Source organism: Schistocerca cancellata, chromosome 4 (genome assembly GCF_023864275.1).
Source record: "Schistocerca cancellata isolate TAMUIC-IGC-003103 chromosome 4, iqSchCanc2.1, whole genome shotgun sequence".
Taxonomy (NCBI): Eukaryota; Metazoa; Arthropoda; class Insecta; order Orthoptera; family Acrididae; genus Schistocerca; species Schistocerca cancellata.
The window spans coordinates 287,460,290-287,479,456 of NC_064629.1; the positions used below are offsets into that span (position 1 = coordinate 287,460,290).

Here is a 19,167-nt window from a genome sequence, read left to right on the forward strand (position 1 = left end):
CTTTCTGTGCCGATGATGACCATAGACTTCTTTGCACCTCATATCCAGCACGGTAGCCGCCATGTACCCTGTTGGTTGTAGCCCCTGACAACACAGGGATCACTCTGTTGATGCCTGCGCCGTTAACTCCCCACGAATGCCAAGGAGTAGACGCCCGCCACCCTGGGGCATCGGGACTCCCGGCAATGGCCATCCTGCCAGGTGGCCTTTGCTGCGGCTGGGTGGTACCCATGGGGAGGGCCCCTGGTCAGAGTGGGTGGCATCAGGGCGGATAACACGCCATGAAGCGTATTACGTCATCTCTTGCTGGTGGTCCGCTACCAGCGGTCTCTAAACGAGCAAAGTCTAACTTCAGTGCTAAGAAATATGACCCCAAGTCATTCCCCTCCCTGGGCCACACCATGGGAGGAACGCCAAGCTAAGGATGGCAGTGAAGCTTATTTGCCCCGGTACCTCGTATGTACGATAGTTGATGGGGAATCTTTCATGTTCATGAAGCCTCAGTTTTTTGTGAAGCATTTGGAGGACAAGTTTGGGGAGGTGGAGGACTTGTCCAAAATGCGCTCTCGGTCAGTTTTGATAAAAACAGCATCCTCTGCCCAGTCACTGGCATTACTCTCTTGTGGCAAATTGGGGGATGTTTCTGTTACCATCACCCCGCATAAGAGCTTAAATATGGTCCAGGGTATTATATTCCACAGGGACCTTCTTTTGCTGTCTGATGACAAGCTGTGCACCAATTTAGAGCGGCGAGGTGTTCATTTTGTCCTGCGCATCCATCGGGTTCTGAGGGATGAGCAGGTTGCCACCAGTGCCTTCGAGGGTGACACACAGCCCGAGAAGGTCAAGGTGGTGGTCTACTGCTGTGACGTCAAGACATATATCCTTCCCCCAATGCGATGCTTTAAGTGCTGGAAGTTCAGTCATATGTCTTCCCGCTGTACTTTCAGCCCCAACTGTCGAGATTGTGGACATCCATCATATCCCAATACTCCATGTGCCCCGCCTCCCATCTGTGTCAACTGCGGAGAGCATCATTCAACTTGCTCGCCAGACTGTAGGATTTTACAGAAAGAGAGGAAAATCATGGAATATAAGATCCTGGACTGACTGACCTACACTGAGGCTAAGAGAAAATATGTGCGCCTACATCCTGTGGCTATGACCACCTCATAAGCCACCACTACGAGAACTGTTGTAGCCCCATCAGTTCCACGAATTCCAGTCGGCTCTCAGAGCCAGAAGGCTACACCTGCTCCCTATTTCTCCTGCACCACCTACCTCGGGAGCAACACCCCCCGAACCATTGGGGATTTCAGTCCCCACTTGTGAGCCAGAGAAGTGTAACGCTTCTTTGGCTCCTCTCGCTAGGAAGGAGTCCCTTGGGTCACTCCATTCCCAGGTTTCTTCTAGTGGGAAAGATGACACCTGCCAGTGGCTGAAGAGCCCAAAAGCAGCTGGTTGTAAGGCTTCACACTTATTCTCAGTCCCACGGACTGATTCATTGAAGTCCTCCCACCCAGGGAAACCCAAGGAACAGTGCGAGAAATCGAAAAAGAAGACCCCCTAAGAACAAGGAACTTGTGGTGGCTTCCACACCACTGTTACCTACATGCTCGGCATCTGAGAGGATGGGATAGAGATTCTGGCGTCCGCTGAGGACCTGTATCTCGCCAGACCCTCAGACACAATGGAAATAGACTGCTCAGGCATAAAATTGGTGGCAGCAGGGGACTCTGAGGTGTAAACTCCCTCATTGAATGTTACATGCCTTCCCAGTCTCACGATGATGTCATCCTCCAGTGGATTTGCGGCAGTTTTTTCCACCAACTGGCTGAGCTACGGCAGCTGTTAAGCTTTACACCTGCTTTCTGCATTGTCCTCCAGGAAACCTGGTTCCCGGCAATGCGGACCCCTGCCCTCCGCAGCTATAAGGGATATTACAGGAGCCATAGCGACTATAATTGAGTGTCAGGTGGAGTTTGCGTTTATGTCCTAAACTCAGTCTGTAGTGAAACTTTGTCCCTTCAAACCCCTTTTGAAGCTGTGGCTGTCAGAATATGGACGGTGAAGGAAATAACTGTCTGCAGTGTGTATCTTCATCCAGATGGTGCAGTACCCCTGAATGTATTAGCTGCACTGATTGATCGACTCCCTAAACCTTTCATACTTTTGGGGGATTTTAACGCCCATAGCCCTCTTGTGGGGTGAACTGTGCTTACTGGCCGAGGCAGAGATGTCGAAACTTTACTGTCTCAGTTCGAACTCTGCCTCTTAAATACTGGGGCCACCACACATTTCAGTGAGGCTCGAGGTAGTTAGTTGGCCATTGATTTATCACTTTGCAGCTCAGGACTTCTCCCATGACGCAAACGCGATTGCTGAGCACTATGCTTGAGCCTCTGCGTCGGAGAACTACCCCCCCCCCCCCCCCCCCAGCCATTCGCACCCTCAAATGGCGGATGGAAAGGAAAGTCTTCTCGTTCAATACACACCACAGTGAACCCTATAATGCCCCATTCACAGAGTGGGAGCTCCTCAGCGCACTTGCAGATTGCCCCAACTCAGCTCCTGGGCTGGAGTGGATCTACAGTCAGATGATGAAACATCTCTCATCTGACTATAAGCGACATCTCCTCGTCATCTTCAACCGGATCTGGTGTGATGGCGTCTTTGCCTTGCAATGACGGGAGAGCACCAGCATTCTGGTGCTCAAATGCGGTAAAAACCCGCTTGATGTGCATAGCTATTGGCCCATCAGCGTCACCAACGTTGTATGTAAGCTGCTGGAACGTATGATGTGTCGGCAGTCGGGTTGGGTCCTGGAGTCACGTGGTCTACTGGCTCCATGTCAGGGCGGCTTCCGCCAGGGGCGCTCTACCACTGATAATCTTGTGCCCCTCGAGTCTGCCATTCTAACAGCCTTTTCCAAAGGCAAACACCTTGTTGCCCCCCCCCCCCCCTCTCTACACAAAGCATTATGACACCACCTGGCGACATCATATCCTTGCCACATTATATGGGTGGGGTCTCCGAGGCCCGCTCCCGATTTTTATCCAGAATTTACTGTCGCTCTGTACTTTCCGTGTCCAAATTGGTGCCTCCCCCCATATCCAGGATAATGGTGTCCCACTGGGCTCTGTATCGAGTGTATTGCTATTTTTAGTTGCCATTAATGGCCTAGCAGCAGCTGTAGGGCCGACTGTCTCATCCTCTCTGTATGCAGATGACTTCTGCATTTCGTACTGCTCCACCAGTACTGGTGTTGCTGAGCGGTGCCTACAGGCAGCCATCCACAAGGTGTAGTCATGGGAGTCTGGTTTATGGTTCGGCAGCACCCTCAGTGTTGCTTGTACTCAACCCAGTGCACCACTGTGGCATTCGCCTAACGACAGGAGCTTTTAGATCGAGTTCGGGTGACCAGTATCCTGGTGAAGGCCAGAGTCCCTCCATTGCAGATCGAATGTGCACAACTGCTTGCCAGTTACTTTGCACACATCCGTAGTTCTCCTGAGCATCCAAATTACTGTCTCCTTTTTCCACCTGTGGCAGTTCATCTCCCGCAACGGTGGCCCAGGTATGGGCTAACGATTGCAGTTCGCGTGCGATCCCTTCTGTCTGAGCTGGAGTCCTTCCCTTTACCACATCCCATTGAGGTCTGGTCCACATACACCTTCATGGTGTACACCTAGGCTGCAGATTCGTCTGGACCTTTAACATGACCCTAAGGACTTAGTTACTCGTGCCACTCTCTGCTGTCACTTCCTCTCAATTCTTGCCATGTTCCGGGGCTCTGAATTGGTTTACACCAACGGCTCAGTGGCTGATGGTCATGTTGGCTTCGCCTACGTCTACAGAGGCCATTTTGAACATCATTCCTTGCCTGATGGCTGCAGTGTATTCACTGCAGACCTGGTGACCATCTCTTGTGCACTTCAGTATATCCGTTCATGCTCCGGGGAATCATTTCTTCTCTGTACTGACTCCTTGAGCAGCCTACAAGCTATTGGTAGCATCCATCCAAGAGTCCAACTATGCCCTGGACCGGTCCTGTCATTCAGTGGTGTTTGTGTGGACCCCAGGACAAGTCGGCATCCCAGGCAACGAACTTGCTGACAGGCTGACCAAACAGGCTATGCGGAAACCACTTCTGGGGATGGGCGTCTCTGAACCTGACCTGTGTTCTGACTTGCGCCGTAGGGTTTTTTGGTTTTGGGAACTGGAATGGCCTAACAGTGCACACAACAAACTGTGTGTCATTAAGGGGCCTCTCGTAGGGAATCAGTTGTCCTCTGCCGGCTCCGCATTGGCCACGCTTGGGTGACCCACGGTTACATCCTGTGCCATGAAGACCTGCCTGAGTGTTGGCGCAGCGTCCGGTTGACAGTGGCCCATATTCTGGTGCACTGTCCCACTCTGACTGCCCAGTGACGAAATCTTGGGTTACCGGATTCGTTGCCACTAATTTTATCTGAAAACGCCTCATCGGCTGATTTAGTTTTATGTTTTATTCGTGAGGGTGGGTTTTATCATTTGATCTAAGTTTTAGCACATGTCCTTTGTCCCTCTTTGCCCCCACCCTAGTGCTTCTAGGGTGGAGGTTTCAATGTGTTGGAGAGTGGCTGGTTTCTCCTTTTTTTATTCTCATGGTCAGCCAGCCATGGTAATCTGCTTTGTTGTTTTAATCTCTTCGTCCCATTTCTTGCATTTCTGTGGTTTTGTTGTCCCCTTATGTCCATGTACATGTTTGTTGCTCTTCATCGTTCTTGTGATTTTTCTTTTCATTCCATTTTATGTTGTCAGTCTCATCAATACACGGTCTCATTGGTGAGCATACAATAAGCAAGTAAACGTAAGTGAGGCTGAGGACCTGGCGCACCTTGTCCAGGTTGTGAGCCGACCTCTCTAGTCCAGATAAGCACACACTTTTATAGTATGCTGTTTGATTATGCAGGCTTAACTACATGGTGATAATACTCATTCCCCCTTGGAGAAAAGTGTTCTCTGAGGTGATGTCTGTGTTTTCGTGGGTAGGTGACCACTGTTGAAGCAGGTGTTGTGTTGTCACAGGAGAATACGGTCTGAAATGGCTTGGGTGTTGACAGATGCGGCTGCCACTACCCTGCATGTGGCCGCGAAGGAAGCACTGGTAATGATGATGGTGTATCCATGTCCACATCCCAGCAGGCACTCACTGATGGAGGCAGCATAGAAGATGGCGGCAGCGGAAATGGATGCAGCCCAGTGCTGATTGCTCTGCCTGGCAGTGGTGGCATCCAGAGCGAAGATGGCACCATAGCTGGAGGAAGCGTAGACTGCACCACAGGCGCTGGAACACGCAGTTGGTGGAGGTGGCTGCAGTGACTGTGGGCACTTCGATGTGCAGTTGGTCACACAGGGACAGAGCTGGTTGTAGTGTCTTTGCACCAAGCCATTGGAGGTACACATGATCCAGAGGTGGCAACCTTGGCAGCATGGACGACTGCTGGTATCCACTTAGGGTGCCAGCCAATCCTGTGGGCTCAGACAGCGGAGCCCGGATGTAATCGCTGCAAGGCAGGTGCCGGTGGGTGTCCAGGAGTCGATGAAGCAGTGTATGGGGCTAGTGCCGTGAAGCAGCTTCACTGGGTGAAACTATATAAATTCAAAAACCTATCAAGGGCTTACTTGCAGGAAGATTGAGTGACATATATTTTCATCTGAGTTTTGAATGCAGGGACCAGTCACTGTGCCACTCCATTGGACTAGGATGTAAGAGAAGGTCCATAACATGCCAGATGCCACTTTTTTACAAAAATCCTCAAAATCTTGACACAAACTGTGGACCATTGTCCGTCATGAGCACATATATGGCAGTCCTTGCAAGGAAAGGATCTTTGAGAGGGCCGTGAGTGTAGTGGCCATGGGCGTGGATGGACAGCGAACTACATAAGGAAAGTTTAAGAAAGCCTCAACTACTACAAGCCAAAACGAGTTAAGGAACGGACCCATAAAATCAGCATGGATACATTACCAGTACTGCAGGGCGGAGGTCAATGGGGAAAGGGAGACCCGTTGTGCCACTTCATTGGTGGCATACTGTGGGCAGCCTGTCACAACACATGTGGTGATCTCATTGTCAATACCTAGCCAAAACGTATTGTGGTGTGCCAGCAATTTTGTATGTGAAACACCCCAATGGTTCAGATGGAGAAGGCACATGGCGCTCCACTACAGTGTGGACAGGCTCACAACCCTGGGTGCCAACTCTTCAGTAGTCAACAATAATACTTTATCAAGAACAGAGAGTCGATGGTGGAGAGCATAATAATTATGCAAAGGATCTGACACTCGGCCCGGTGGTTTATTTGGCCAGTCGTGGTGGACAAATTGAACAACCTGACATAATACAGGATCGGCTGTGACAGCCACTGAAATCAGAGAACTGGTAATGGGAAAACTATCCACAATGTTTTCGGTTTTTAAAAAAAAAAAAAAAAAAAAAAAAAAAAAAAAAAAAAAGTTCATCCTGATCAAATGCTGGATTGAGGCTAATCGGCATTCAAGAAAGAGCATCCACATTAGTGTATTGTGCTGTGGGTCGGAAATGAATCTCATAGTTATAGTATGACAAAAACAGAACCTAGCATTGGAGAGGATGGGCTGCTTTTTCCAGTAAAGATGCTGAAGAATAGAAAAGAGAAACCAGAAGTTTATGATCAGTAATCAAATGAAACTTCGAGTTGTATAAATAAACATGAAATTTTTCGAGAGCATGCACAATAGCAAGGGTGTCTTTTTGTATCTGTGAGTAGCACTGTTGTACCTGATTCAGAATTTTGGAAGTGTACACAATAGAGCGTTCAGAACCATCTGTTTATTTGTGCGTGAGAATGGCCCAAAGACGATACTGGTAGGCGTCTATGGTCAAAACAAGATGTTGGCCCGGTTGGAAGATAACCAAGACATATGATGAGTGTAATTTTGACTACATTAGGGCAAAAGTGCTGTCGCAGGTGGGTGACCCATGAAAAGAGACATCTTTACATAAGAGAGCAATCAAGTGGATTGGCCAATGTGCCTGCACCAGGAATAAATTTATGGTAGTATGCAATCTTCCCAGAAGTTTGCAACTCTTTACATTGGTAGGATGTGGCAAAGCTGTAAAGGCATCGACATTAAAATCGGCAGCCTGCAGCACTATGTTCAAGGCATGAAGGTTCTGTAAATGATCATCTCTTGAGGAACTTCAGATCACAATATCATCCACATAGTTAATGCACCATGGCACAGAGGTCATGAGTAGCTCCAATAATCATTGGAAAATTTCAGGGGTGCAAGCCACGCTGAAGGGCAGGTGCTGGTATTGATATAACTTGAAGGGATTGAGCACTACTAGGCCACATGTGGAATCCCCCTGAAGCAGTTATAAATAGGCTTCTAACTAGTCTGTTTTGGAGAAATATTCACCCCTGGAATGCCATTTAAGAGTTCATCTGGATGGAGTAAGGGATAGGTATCAATAATAGGCTGTAAATTTACAGACACTTTAAAATCACCACAGATCTAAAGGCTGTTGTTAGCTAGTTATTTTTTGTTTTTTTATTTTTATTTTTTTTATTATTTATGATTACCAGTGGAGTAGGCTGTGCACTACAGGGGACAGGAGTTATAACACCCAAAGACGTAAGTCAGTCTAATTCTAATCTGATTTGATCCTGTAAAGATACTGGGACTTGGCAGGCATGAATAAAACAGGAGCACACTGTCGGTTTCATTGTGATGTGGTCCTTGAACTCGGTAGCACACCCTAAACTATCTGAAAACAGAGAGAATATTCCTGGCAGAGCACATCCAGTTATTGGTACACAACTTGAGCCAATACCAGATGCACTTTGTCAGAAATAGAGAACCCAAAAATTTTGAAGGCGTCTAACCCAAATAAATTTTCTGTGTGGGTGTCATCCCCTACTAAAGGTCAAAGGCTGAACAACTGCTTTGTACACTGCTGTCCCAATATGGCTCTTCATTATTTGTTGTAACTTTCCAACTGACAAGAGATAGCACAACACCAGTGATCCAAGACCCACATAGGTGTTGGAATTTAACAAAGTCACTTCTGCACCTGTGTCCACTTGCATTTTTAACATCTTGTCCATCACAGGTACTTCATTGTAGAGTTTGTTTGGGGCTGCCATCACTTGGGGAACACTGTTCATATCCATGTTCATATCTGGTGAAGGAGGTTGGGAGTTGCACACAGACAAAATATATCCCCCACCCCTTTTTTCCCCCCACAATGGTTGCATGTCACCCAATGATTTGGGCACACAGTCCATTCATGTTTAAGAAAACAATAAGGTCACGATGAAAGAGGAGCACGTGGCTGCGGTTGTGACTGCTGCTGCTGCTTAGTATGGTGTTGCTCCATGTGTCATGGAGGCCGCAGTTGCATGGCCATGATGTCACCTTCACCTGTGAGCTAACTGATGGTGGCTGAGGAGGAGAGGAAGCAATTGTCAGTGTTTCACACTATGCTTCCATCTGATTTCCTGCTGCCCTAGATACTTTCAAAGGCTGTGAAATTTTCAGAACATCTGTGAGAGAGGGACCTTCAAACTGTGAAGCACGTTCACAGACTTCCCTATAATGGACCAGGCGTATTATAGCACCACGTACCATCAAAATAAGCATGAGTCATAGTGGACCTCAGTAACAAACTGGCAACAATGGCTAAGCCCATGAAGTTCCGCTGCCCGAACTCTGCATTACTGTAACGGCCGCTTTTGACAGTGATAGAACTCAATGTGAGTGGCAATAAGTTGAGTACATTTTCAATGATAATTAGAGATCAAATGACACATTTCATCAGAAAAGGTGTGACAGGTTCCTGAAGATTAGTTAGCGACATGAAAGGTGATAAAAATGAGGAGAAGTCTAAGACAAAAATAAAGCCTTGCACAAATTGGGGTTGGCAAATCCAAAAGTTTGAAAACATTGCCAAAGGCATTTTTCACGTGCGTCCCAATCTTCCGTAGAATCATACAGAGGAAATGGTGGGGGTTGCATCAACGGCAGTGTAACCTGGTGCGTCAGCAAGGCTGCCAAATTATTTAGTGCTACAGAGAGAGCCTGCTACTGATCTGTGAGAGCTCGCTGTTGTTCAGCAAGAGATTGGAGAACTTCTTCCATTGACAAGTTGGCTGTATATTGAACCAGAGAAATGAAACACACAGAGTAGAGTACTGCACTTTTCACCAAGTATGTTGTAACGTTGTACAGACGCAATATCAGAAGTAACGCCAACCAAGTTTTATCCTGCTTTTATATGAAGAGATCCACAATAACACTGAATGAAGTATAGCACTGTACAAAGTAGAACTATAGTACACATTAATATACAGTCTCGTAGGTGATCATACAAAAAGCAAGTTGTTATAAATGAGGTGCAGGGCCCAGTGTGCTGGGCTGATATTGGCCTGTTGTGCACATAGCACAGCACAGGCCGGGTGTGGAAGCACTTGTATTGCACACTGTTTGATTAAGCATGATCTCAATACAGTGTTACAACACATTGTATAATTACATGAAAAAATAAGTATGTTTTTGAAAATTTTTGGATGTGTGCAGTTATATATTTTTGAGAATTTTCGTAAGTTATGAGTGTTGTTTGAAACTTATTTTAGCAAATTGGCAATTGTGATTTACAGAATTGTTCAGCCCAAATTCCAGTGTATATTGACATGAATAAATGTACAGTTTTTCCCCAAGTTAAGAGTGTGGTACATAACTTATTTTGTAGTAACTGTGCCCATGCAATTCAATTACTTTAACACTATTATAACTAACATACTGTGTTGCATTTAATTTTCTTTTTAGAAGGAGTTTATATTATCTGCATTTATTGTAAATTAATACTATTTTCTAGTGACTGTGACCCAAAAAGTTTCAGGAATTAATAACTTTTATCCTAGGCTCTTTTTTTTCCCTTTTGTCTTGATAGACTCTCATTGACGTACTGATTTCTTCAGTTCTCAAAGAGAATTGGTAATACTTTTAGCTTAACAGATCTAGAGATTACAAGAGTGTTGCCAAGCTTATTTAAATAAAGTTACTTGTTTAGTGTTCTGTAAAAGGTTGCATCATCCACAAAGCAGCACCACTGTGAATGCTTTTGTTGACCGCAGGGGAGTCAATTGACATTAATAAGCAGCTGGAAATTGCCATGGTTACTCAAATGATTGGAAGCTGCTGTAAACAGATGTGTTGGGAGAGCTCCAAGAGTTGTGTACCCAATATACCAAAGACATCTTAATTATTATCCTATTCTGTATATCCTGTTGCTCTACAGGAAGTACAGGATCTATCGCTTAGTGACCATTCGATTGAGTGGTTCGTTAATGGTAGCACTTGGTATGCTGTACAAGAGAGACTGGCCCAAAGGAGAACTTTGAGATGCTATATCAATCCATCTAACCAACAAGTTTGAGGTGCTATCTTTCACTGAAATTGAAACTGAGCCAGTGAGACTCAAGAGTTACTTTACCTGTTGGGAAGCGTACTGTGTTCTGTGTCAGGAGGAAACAAATGCAAAAAGTTAGGGGGATCTGTTGATCATCAGCAGTTGAAACATATGGCATGTGGTGGTACCACTTAGGGAAATGGCAGCAAGGGATGGGAGGGAAGAAACACCAGCTGCACTCGGTGTTTATGCATGAGGCCTCATTCAATGTACTGAAGAGGCTGTTCTGACAGCCATTGGGGAAACAGGGTCCAGTCAAATACTGACTCGTGTGTGTTGGAACAAGTGATGCCTTTCATCTGGGCTCCAGGGTCATACTTGGATAATTCCAGCAACTGGCAGAGAAGGTTAAAGATACCAGTCTTGCACACGGAATTTTAAGGAAACTCACAATCTGCAGAATTTTCCCCAGAACTGACTGTGGCATCATAGTTCTTAGTCAAGAGACTTCAAAGGCTCTGTGATAAGTTTTTGTTTATTTACAGCATGCTGCATTACCAATTGTTGTCATATTACGCATATGTAGTGTGTGTGTGTGTGTGTGTGTGTGTGTGTGTGTGTGTGTGTGTGTGTGTGTGTGTGTGTGTGTTGGATGATGATGATGATGATGATGATGATGATGATGATGACGATGAAAGAAGGGAGAGCATGAAACCCGATGTCGGCACATTGCCTGCTCCTTATGAATAGCACCTGGGGGTGACGAGCTTAATGTGCCCATCCAACAGACAGATCATAGTCAACAGTGTGACTTGCCCTCGCTTCATGAGACACTGTGGAGAGGTTTGGTATTTAAACCAGGACATTGGTGCAAAGTCTGTGAACTTCATGCCACCATCTCTCCTCCCCTTGCCTACCAAATACTGGCAGTGAAAATTTTTTCAACCACCAGTATTCGAATCAGTTTACCCCCGGGTCGAGTACTACAGGCGTGCGTTAATGACCTGAGCCACAGAGGTGGATTCTGTGATAAGTTGCACTGCAACTTTCTGAACTTGTGCCATAAGGTTGAGAACTGTAGGGTCCTCCTAAATTGGTCAGGTGTGCACTGCTGATCAGAGGCTGCCACTCAGTTAGCTTACTGTGTGTGGGGTACATGCAAGGGTTTTTTATATTATATGACTCTCCATCCGGTCCAGATAATGATAGCTGCAGGGGAGGTGGAAGTTTCAGTATAAAATTCAGAGATGTCCCCCACAGGTGAGAGCATTAAAATCTTAGCAAAGCATTCATAACAATATGCGAGTTTGAAGTGCTCCGAAAGAGCTGTGGAGTTAACATTGTATTGGGTACAGGAAGTTGGTTAAAATGCAAAATTGATTTCAGTGAGACATTTGGGGAGAACTGAAGTGTATTTTATAAGGACCAGGCAAATGGAAAATAAATAGAATTGGTGTATTTGTCGCAGTAGACAAGAAACTCAAATCTGCTGAGATAGAAATTGAAGGTGTATGTGGGATCGTTTGTGCAAGACACGGGCATAAAAATAGAATTGAATCGACCAACAGACTTGCCTCAAGATGTAACCAAAAACTTTCAAGAAAACCTAAGTTCACTAGTGAGTAAGTTTCCCAATTATAGTGTCATCATTGGAGTGGAATTAAAGCATCCTCGATATTTTGGGAAAATTACTGTTTTGTAAGTTGTGTGTGTGATGAGGTGTCCTACTAAATAAATTCTCTGAAAACTACCTAGAACAGATTGTTTAGAAGCCCGCTGATAATGGACATATATGGGATGTAATAGCAATTAATAGATCTGACCTGATAGAGAATGTCCACATAGAAATTGGTATCATTGACTGTGAGGCAGTTAGCAACAGTGATTACCAAAGTATAAACAGCAGCTAAAACAGATAGAAGGATTTATATTTTCAGCTAACTAGATAAAGCAGCAGTAGGGTCGTATCTCAATAAGGAACTCAAAACGTTATGCTGTCGAGAGGTGTGGTATACAGTCACTGTAAAGATACCTTTAAAGAAGGAGAAACTGCTGCATAATAAGTGAAACACAAAGTGTAGGGGTATAGGTAGATAGATTGAATGAAATGCATTTGGCTGTTAAAAGGGTGATATCTGAAGCCTTCAGTGACTAACATAGCAGAATATTATCGAACAATCTCTCACAATACCCAAGGAAACTTTCGTCGTCTGTAACAGCCGGCTGCATGGAGTGGCCGTGCGGTTAGAGGCGCCATGTCATGGACTCATGGACTGTGCCGCCCCTTCCACCTGAGGTTCGAGTCCTACCTTGGGCATGGGTGTGTGTGCTGTTCTTTGTGTCAGTTAGGTTAAGTTAGTTTAAGTAGTGTGTAAGTCTAGGGACTGATGACATCAGTGGTTTGGTCCCTCAGGAATTCACACACATTTGAACATTTTTTGTAACAGCTTATAGTATCCCAAAGTTAGTGTCCAGACACTCATGATGAGACCAGAACTGAAATTGAGGATAGCAAGGCAAAAGCAGAAATTCTGAAGGAAACAAAAATATAAAGAAAATCAAAGGATATTACTGCAATTTAACTCTTGCACCAATGGAAAGATGAGTGATATACAGGATCTCTCTTCTAACAGTAATCAGACACATTTTCTCTAGTATTTCAGCAGATATTTGCAAATTCGTTTTTGCAGTGTGTAGGTGGAGACAGCACAAACAAATATTGCCCATCACATCTTCCATGCTATGCCCAGTGTTGACACACAGGACTTGCATTTGGGAGGACGACGGTTCAATCCTGCATCCGGCCATCCCGATTTAGGTTTTCCGTGATTACCCTAAATCACTTCAGGCAAATGCTGAGATGGTTCCTTTGAAAGGGCACGGCCGACTTTCTTCTCCATCCTTCCCTAACCTGATGGGACCGATGATCTCTCTGTTTGGTCTCCTTGCCCAAAACCAACCAACCAACCCAGTGTTGATGGAACACATTGGTTTGTTTCCTCTTACAAACAAAATTATTTTCAAAGTGTAATTTTACATTCCCATTCAGTTGATTGGTCCCACATTTGTCTAGTGCAATATTTGTTTTCACGATATGAATTAACAGGGACAATAAAATGCAAATAAGATGCGGTACTCCAGCAGCGACTGAGCCACACCGCTGCATGGTGGTAGCAGTCATTGCAGGTCAGATTGATGCTGTCGCTGCTGGAGTACTAGTTATTATTTGTGTTTTGCTGTCCCTTTCAGTAGGTATTGGTAAAAGGAAAATTGCATACGGCAAATTGGGACTGTTCTATCGAATGGGCGCTTAACATTCCTCTTTAAAAATCATTTTGTTTGTAATGAGGAACAAATCGATGCCTTCTGTCTACATCGTGCATTGCATGAAAGATCTGATGAGCAATATTTGAATCAACTCCAGCTACACATTGCAAAAACAAAATCATAAATATCTGCTGAAACACTAGAGAAAAGGTGCCTTATGGCTCTTACAAGAGAAGATATTAGTGTCAGAGTTGTTAAGAAACATCTGATATCACTAACATTAAATAGAGCTCCAGGGCCTGGTGGCATTCCTATCAGGTTCTGTACTGAATTTGTGGCTGAGTTAACTGCTCTGTTATTATAATGTACCATAGATCCCTGTAACAAAAAACTATGCTCAGTCGGACTCATCTACAAGGACAGTAGCGGAAGTGATTCACAAAACAACTGTCCAATATCCTCGACATCAGTTATTTGTGTAATGTTAGAATATATTCTGAACTCGAACATAATGAGGTATCTTGAACTGACTGCTCTTCTCCATGCCAATCAGCATGGATTCCGAAAACATTGATCATGTGAAACCCATCTTGCATTTTTCTCATACGACATCCTGAAAGCCATAACTCAGGGCAGTCGAGTAAATGCAGTATTTCTTGATTTCCGAAAAGCATTTGACTCAGTATCACATTTATGCTTTTTACCGTAAGTATGGTCATAAGGTGTATAAAGTTAAATTTGTGATGGGATTAAGGATTTTTTAGTACAGAGGGTGCAGCAAGTTATCTTGGATGGAGAGTCATTGCCAGTTGTAGAAACAACTTTTTGTGTGCCCCAGCGATGTGTGTTGGGAGACTTGCTGTTCGTGGTTGTATGTTAATGACTTTGCAGATAACATTAATAGTAACCCCAGACATTTTGCAGATGATGCAGTTATCTATAATGAAGTACTATCCGAAAATAGCTGCACAAATATTCAGTCAGGTCTTAATAAGATTTTAAAGTGGTATGAAGATTGGCGACTTGCTTTAAATGTTCAAAAATGTAAAATAATGCACTTTAGAAATTTAGTGTCCTCTGACTACAGTATCAACAAGTCACAGCTGGAATAGGTCAGCTTGAGCAAATACCTGGCTGTAACACTTTTTAGGGATATGAAGTGGAATAATCACGTAGGCTCAGTTGTAGGTAAAGCAAATGGCAGACTTCAGTTTATTGGTAGAATAAGAAGACGCCAGGAATATACAAACGCCCTGTGCATTGCTCCCATAGGGATAATAAGGACAAGCTTAGCTTAATTACAGCACACACAATGACTTTTAAACAGTCATTCTTCTGCTGTGTCAATGTGAATGAAGTGGGAAGAAGCCCTAATAACTGGTACAGTGAGAAGTGTTCTCTGCCATGCACTTCACAATGTTTTGTAGAGTATGGATTAGATGTAAACACAACAGTGTGATTATGTCGACCGAAAAACGCAAGAGGGAAACAAACAGGCAATTTGTCACGTTACAGGATATTTGCTTACTTTTGAGAACTTTCCTTATTCCAGATAAGGTTCAAGTTTGTTTCCAGAGTATTTAATCACCAGTTCTAGTTTCTAGTTTTCTTGGTTAAAAATTTGAAATATATTCTGGGGTGATTCCTTTGAAGCGGGTATGGCTGATAGCCTAGTCTTTAATGACATCATCATTGGAACACTGGAATTTTTCTCTGTGCCAAATATACAGATTTGGGTAGCAACGTATTTTCAAATGATAGACTTGTACCCAATGGTTAACTTCCGTTTCTTGGTAACTTTTAACAGTAAATTACTGTTGTTCAGTAAGCATTAGAACACATGAAGTTTCCCATTGTTTATCTTGAAATATCTTTTGTTGCAGTGTTGTTTGAGAATTTGAAGTTATTCATTTAAAAAATGCCACGACGGAAAAGGAGACAAAAACGCAAAGCTGGTAAAGATAAAGATAAAGACAAAGATAAAGAGGAGGCAAATTTTGCGGATGATGAGAAAGCGGATTACTTTGGGGACGTAGATGCAGAGGTGGATGAGGATACGAGGGGACCTGACTGCGCACGGTTCAGTGAAGAACTGAAGAAAAAGTTAGCTAAAAGGAGACGACTGAAAGAGTTGAAGAAGGTGTTCAAAGCTTCTAAAAGGTTAGAGGCGAAAGATCACGGGACCGATGTTTGGTATGTATCAAATTAAATTTCTATATAATTTTTGAAAAGTATACTGCTTGGCAGTTGATAAACAACATTCATATAGTGTATTAAAAATATGATCACTGCAGTGTTTGGTCTGTCAAAACATCTGCAGAACATGTGTACTGTTTTTACATGTTTTAACAGGAACTCTCCACCATAGATGGAAACAGGACAACAAAAAAATGTAAGCTGCAGTTGCAGCAGTACCATGTGGAAGCAAAATATGTCATTGCTTCACACAAGTAAGGATTGTGCCCACGATGAACTATGATGCAAAATCTACATCTTTTTTGGAACATTTTCATGGGGCTGTTGAATAGTTCTGTAGTTTGGGTGTCCACTTCCTCTAACAACAAATCTTTTGAAGGTGTTTCATTGGGCCAGAGAATTTACAGCTCCGTGCATTGAGTGGGACCTTTACCAAGAGATGAGATCAACAGCTTAATACATAAGCATTGCAAGAGTGACATATTAAATATGTCCCAACATGTTTCAGACATTACAATCACCACACTCAACAGCTAAAGGTCCATTCAGACTACTATTACAATTGATAGTGAAAAGGAAATGCCCTGCAATAAATGTATACTGCAAAGTGCATCTGTTGCTTTGCAGTTTTTACCAGTGCCATTACAATTGGTTGTTAATTTTCAAGAGTACAACCAGACCACAGTTGCTTTACAGCAGCATAATTAAGTGGTTTGTGTCTTGTCATTGTATTCACCCATTGAGAGATCCATTTCCGCATGTGTACAGACTTTTTGTGCTCTCCCTTCCCTGTGACTTGAAACTGGCACGCACATTCTGTATTAAGTTCATAACCATTTGTTGCTACTCTCTCTCAGCAGATCAGCGCAGAATTAGTCTTGCTTGTGCCATCAAGGGAGAGAATGTGCTGAGAGGATGATAATTAGTCCAGTCTGTAGTTATTCGCAGCACTGACGTTCAAAGAAAGTTAGTATTCTGTGTGTGGCCTACACCTGTGGGGAAAGGTTCTGAAGTGGGAAAAACTCTGCTAGATGAACACAATATGCTAAAACATGAGTATGAGTAAAGAAAATGGTTCATCATGGAATAAAAAGGGAAATTCTGGTCAGCTGAAATGTGCAAAAACTGAGAGAGTGGCATTTGTTTGCCATTTTGCTACAGTCTTACTGCTGACAGATAAGTTAAGAAAGGACAGCCGTCTGCTTACAATAATTTTTTCTTAGTGTTCTCTGTGAGCTATTTGTGAATTTCATTTTAGTCTTGGAGCCACTGTCAGTGAGGAATGTATTCTACATTGCATATGTTTGGGGGGGGGGGGGGGGGGCTGTTTCAAAATATGCTGTCTGTTAACCCTCACAATACCAAGGGATAGGGGTACTCTGTGCCACCTTTCAAAAATATTATAATCTAGTCATTTACTTTGTATTATAATATTTTGAAAAAAAAAAAGTTTTTAATTATGTCTTCAACACATGCTCTAATTGTTTCAAATTTTTCAGTAAAACTTCACGCAAATATTTAAGTCTTAATAGTGGATATGACTTTTCACAACAAATGTCATATTCATATTCCCAGCTTCAGGATCCCCCCCCCCCACACACACACACACAAAACTGCTTGCACGTCAAATGAAAACAAGACAGATTTCTGTGGCTGAGAGCTATCTAGTGAATTAAAATACATTCACATAATATGGAAGGCTAAAATATGTTACTAGTTTCAGATTTTATTTTATTTTTATTTCCACCTTTCTGACAGACAAGCATTAATCGCCTTGCAGAACAACAGAACAATAAAGTTATTTTTGTCGGTTTGCTAAAGAAAATTGGCTTTTATTAAGCTTTCCTGCTGAGGCAGTAAATTTATTTGAAACGAAGTGTTTAATTGCACACTATTGGCTAGTTTCAACTGTTCATTGCATTTCAAGTGCACGTTTTCATCTTTTAGCACGTATGGGAGTATGCCATAATAAAGAACCAAATGTGAGATAATACAGTACTGGTACACTAAGAAAATTTACGTCCCGAAAACCACACCCAAAAGTTTAATATCAGGTCGAGGCCTACGTCATTGGGTGAACTATGCATTTTAGTATGGTTCACGAAATTCTGACACTCTTGAAGTATCCTCTGATGTCTTGTTTCTTTTATGACATAATGTAAGTAAGAGCTGTTAATGTTTTACATGTATGAACATACGGGCTTCCTTTGTCACCGGAGCTGCGCAAGTGCGGTGGCGCCTCTTATCTGGCAGCTACTGAGATGAATCTAACAGGTCGCAGGAAAGTATTGTGAATTGTGGTTCGTAAAGCGTTATTTTCAAAGTAAATTTCCTTTTACACAAAATGAACGATGTGTGAGAATGTATGATGAATTTCTTAAATCGCAGAGTGTTTGCTCTCATTTAAAAATCAACTCTTTGATGACGAGCCATTTAGAAGAATTTTGAGCCCAGAAGATCATAGATTTTTGGCGGTATTAAAAATGTTACTGGCTGATTTGTTTGATGTATATTAAAGTGTAATGTGTGCTAAACAGATCAACATTATATGTGAAAGCTTAGCTTCTCTTGTAGATTAATCTTAGAGACAAATATTATATGTGAAAGCTTTTCTTTTCATGTAGCATCACTATGTGTATTAACTTAAACTATTAACTTTTCCTGTTGGTAGAATTCTAATTTATACTTTCATAATACGAAAATATGCAGCGTTCATGTTGCTGCACATCAAAGATATTTCCAAAACGTATTTTTTCCCCCTGAGTTTCGTTTTCTAAAGTGCCAAGAAATTCTACGCTGCAGTATAAAACCATATCCATTCAAAGGATTGATAAGTTTTTACTGGTATGACGGAAAGTATACTGTAACTTAACATGGAAAAAGTGTATTTTCACTCGGGAGAAAATGTGTTTTTAACTGGGAGGTCCGGGAAAAATCCGGGAATTTTGTTTCCTTGCCAGTATATACACCCTGTGTGATAACACTTTGAAGAACTGTTTCAGGTCAAGTTCATTAAGTGTAAAACTTGGTTAGAGATTTTTATATAGCTGTCCTGTTACAGGCATGTGAATCTGTAGTCGACAGGTACCATAGGTGAAATAGCAAAATCACATATGAAAACACTAAAAATGAAAACCACATCCTTGTGTGACTAATAGTTAACAAAATCATTAATGAGAAAGCAGATCTCTTTATATATCTGCTGACTTCAGCTACTTGATGAATGGTGCTGTGGTGTAGCCATTACAGAACTGACTAGTGAG

The 19,167-nt window shown here is 43.0% G+C and overlaps 1 protein-coding gene across 1 annotated transcript in view; it reads left to right on the forward strand.

Annotated features, from left to right (window-relative positions):
* Positions 1-19,167, forward strand: part of LOC126183451 (uncharacterized) — a 283,765-nt gene that overhangs the window by 24,564 nt on the left and 240,034 nt on the right. The window contains exon 2 of the mRNA XM_049925445.1: positions 15,592-15,901. Coding sequence (XP_049781402.1) covers positions 15,627-15,901 — 275 coding nt within the window. The 5' untranslated portion in view covers positions 15,592-15,626. The remainder of the gene's footprint in view (positions 1-15,591; positions 15,902-19,167) is intronic.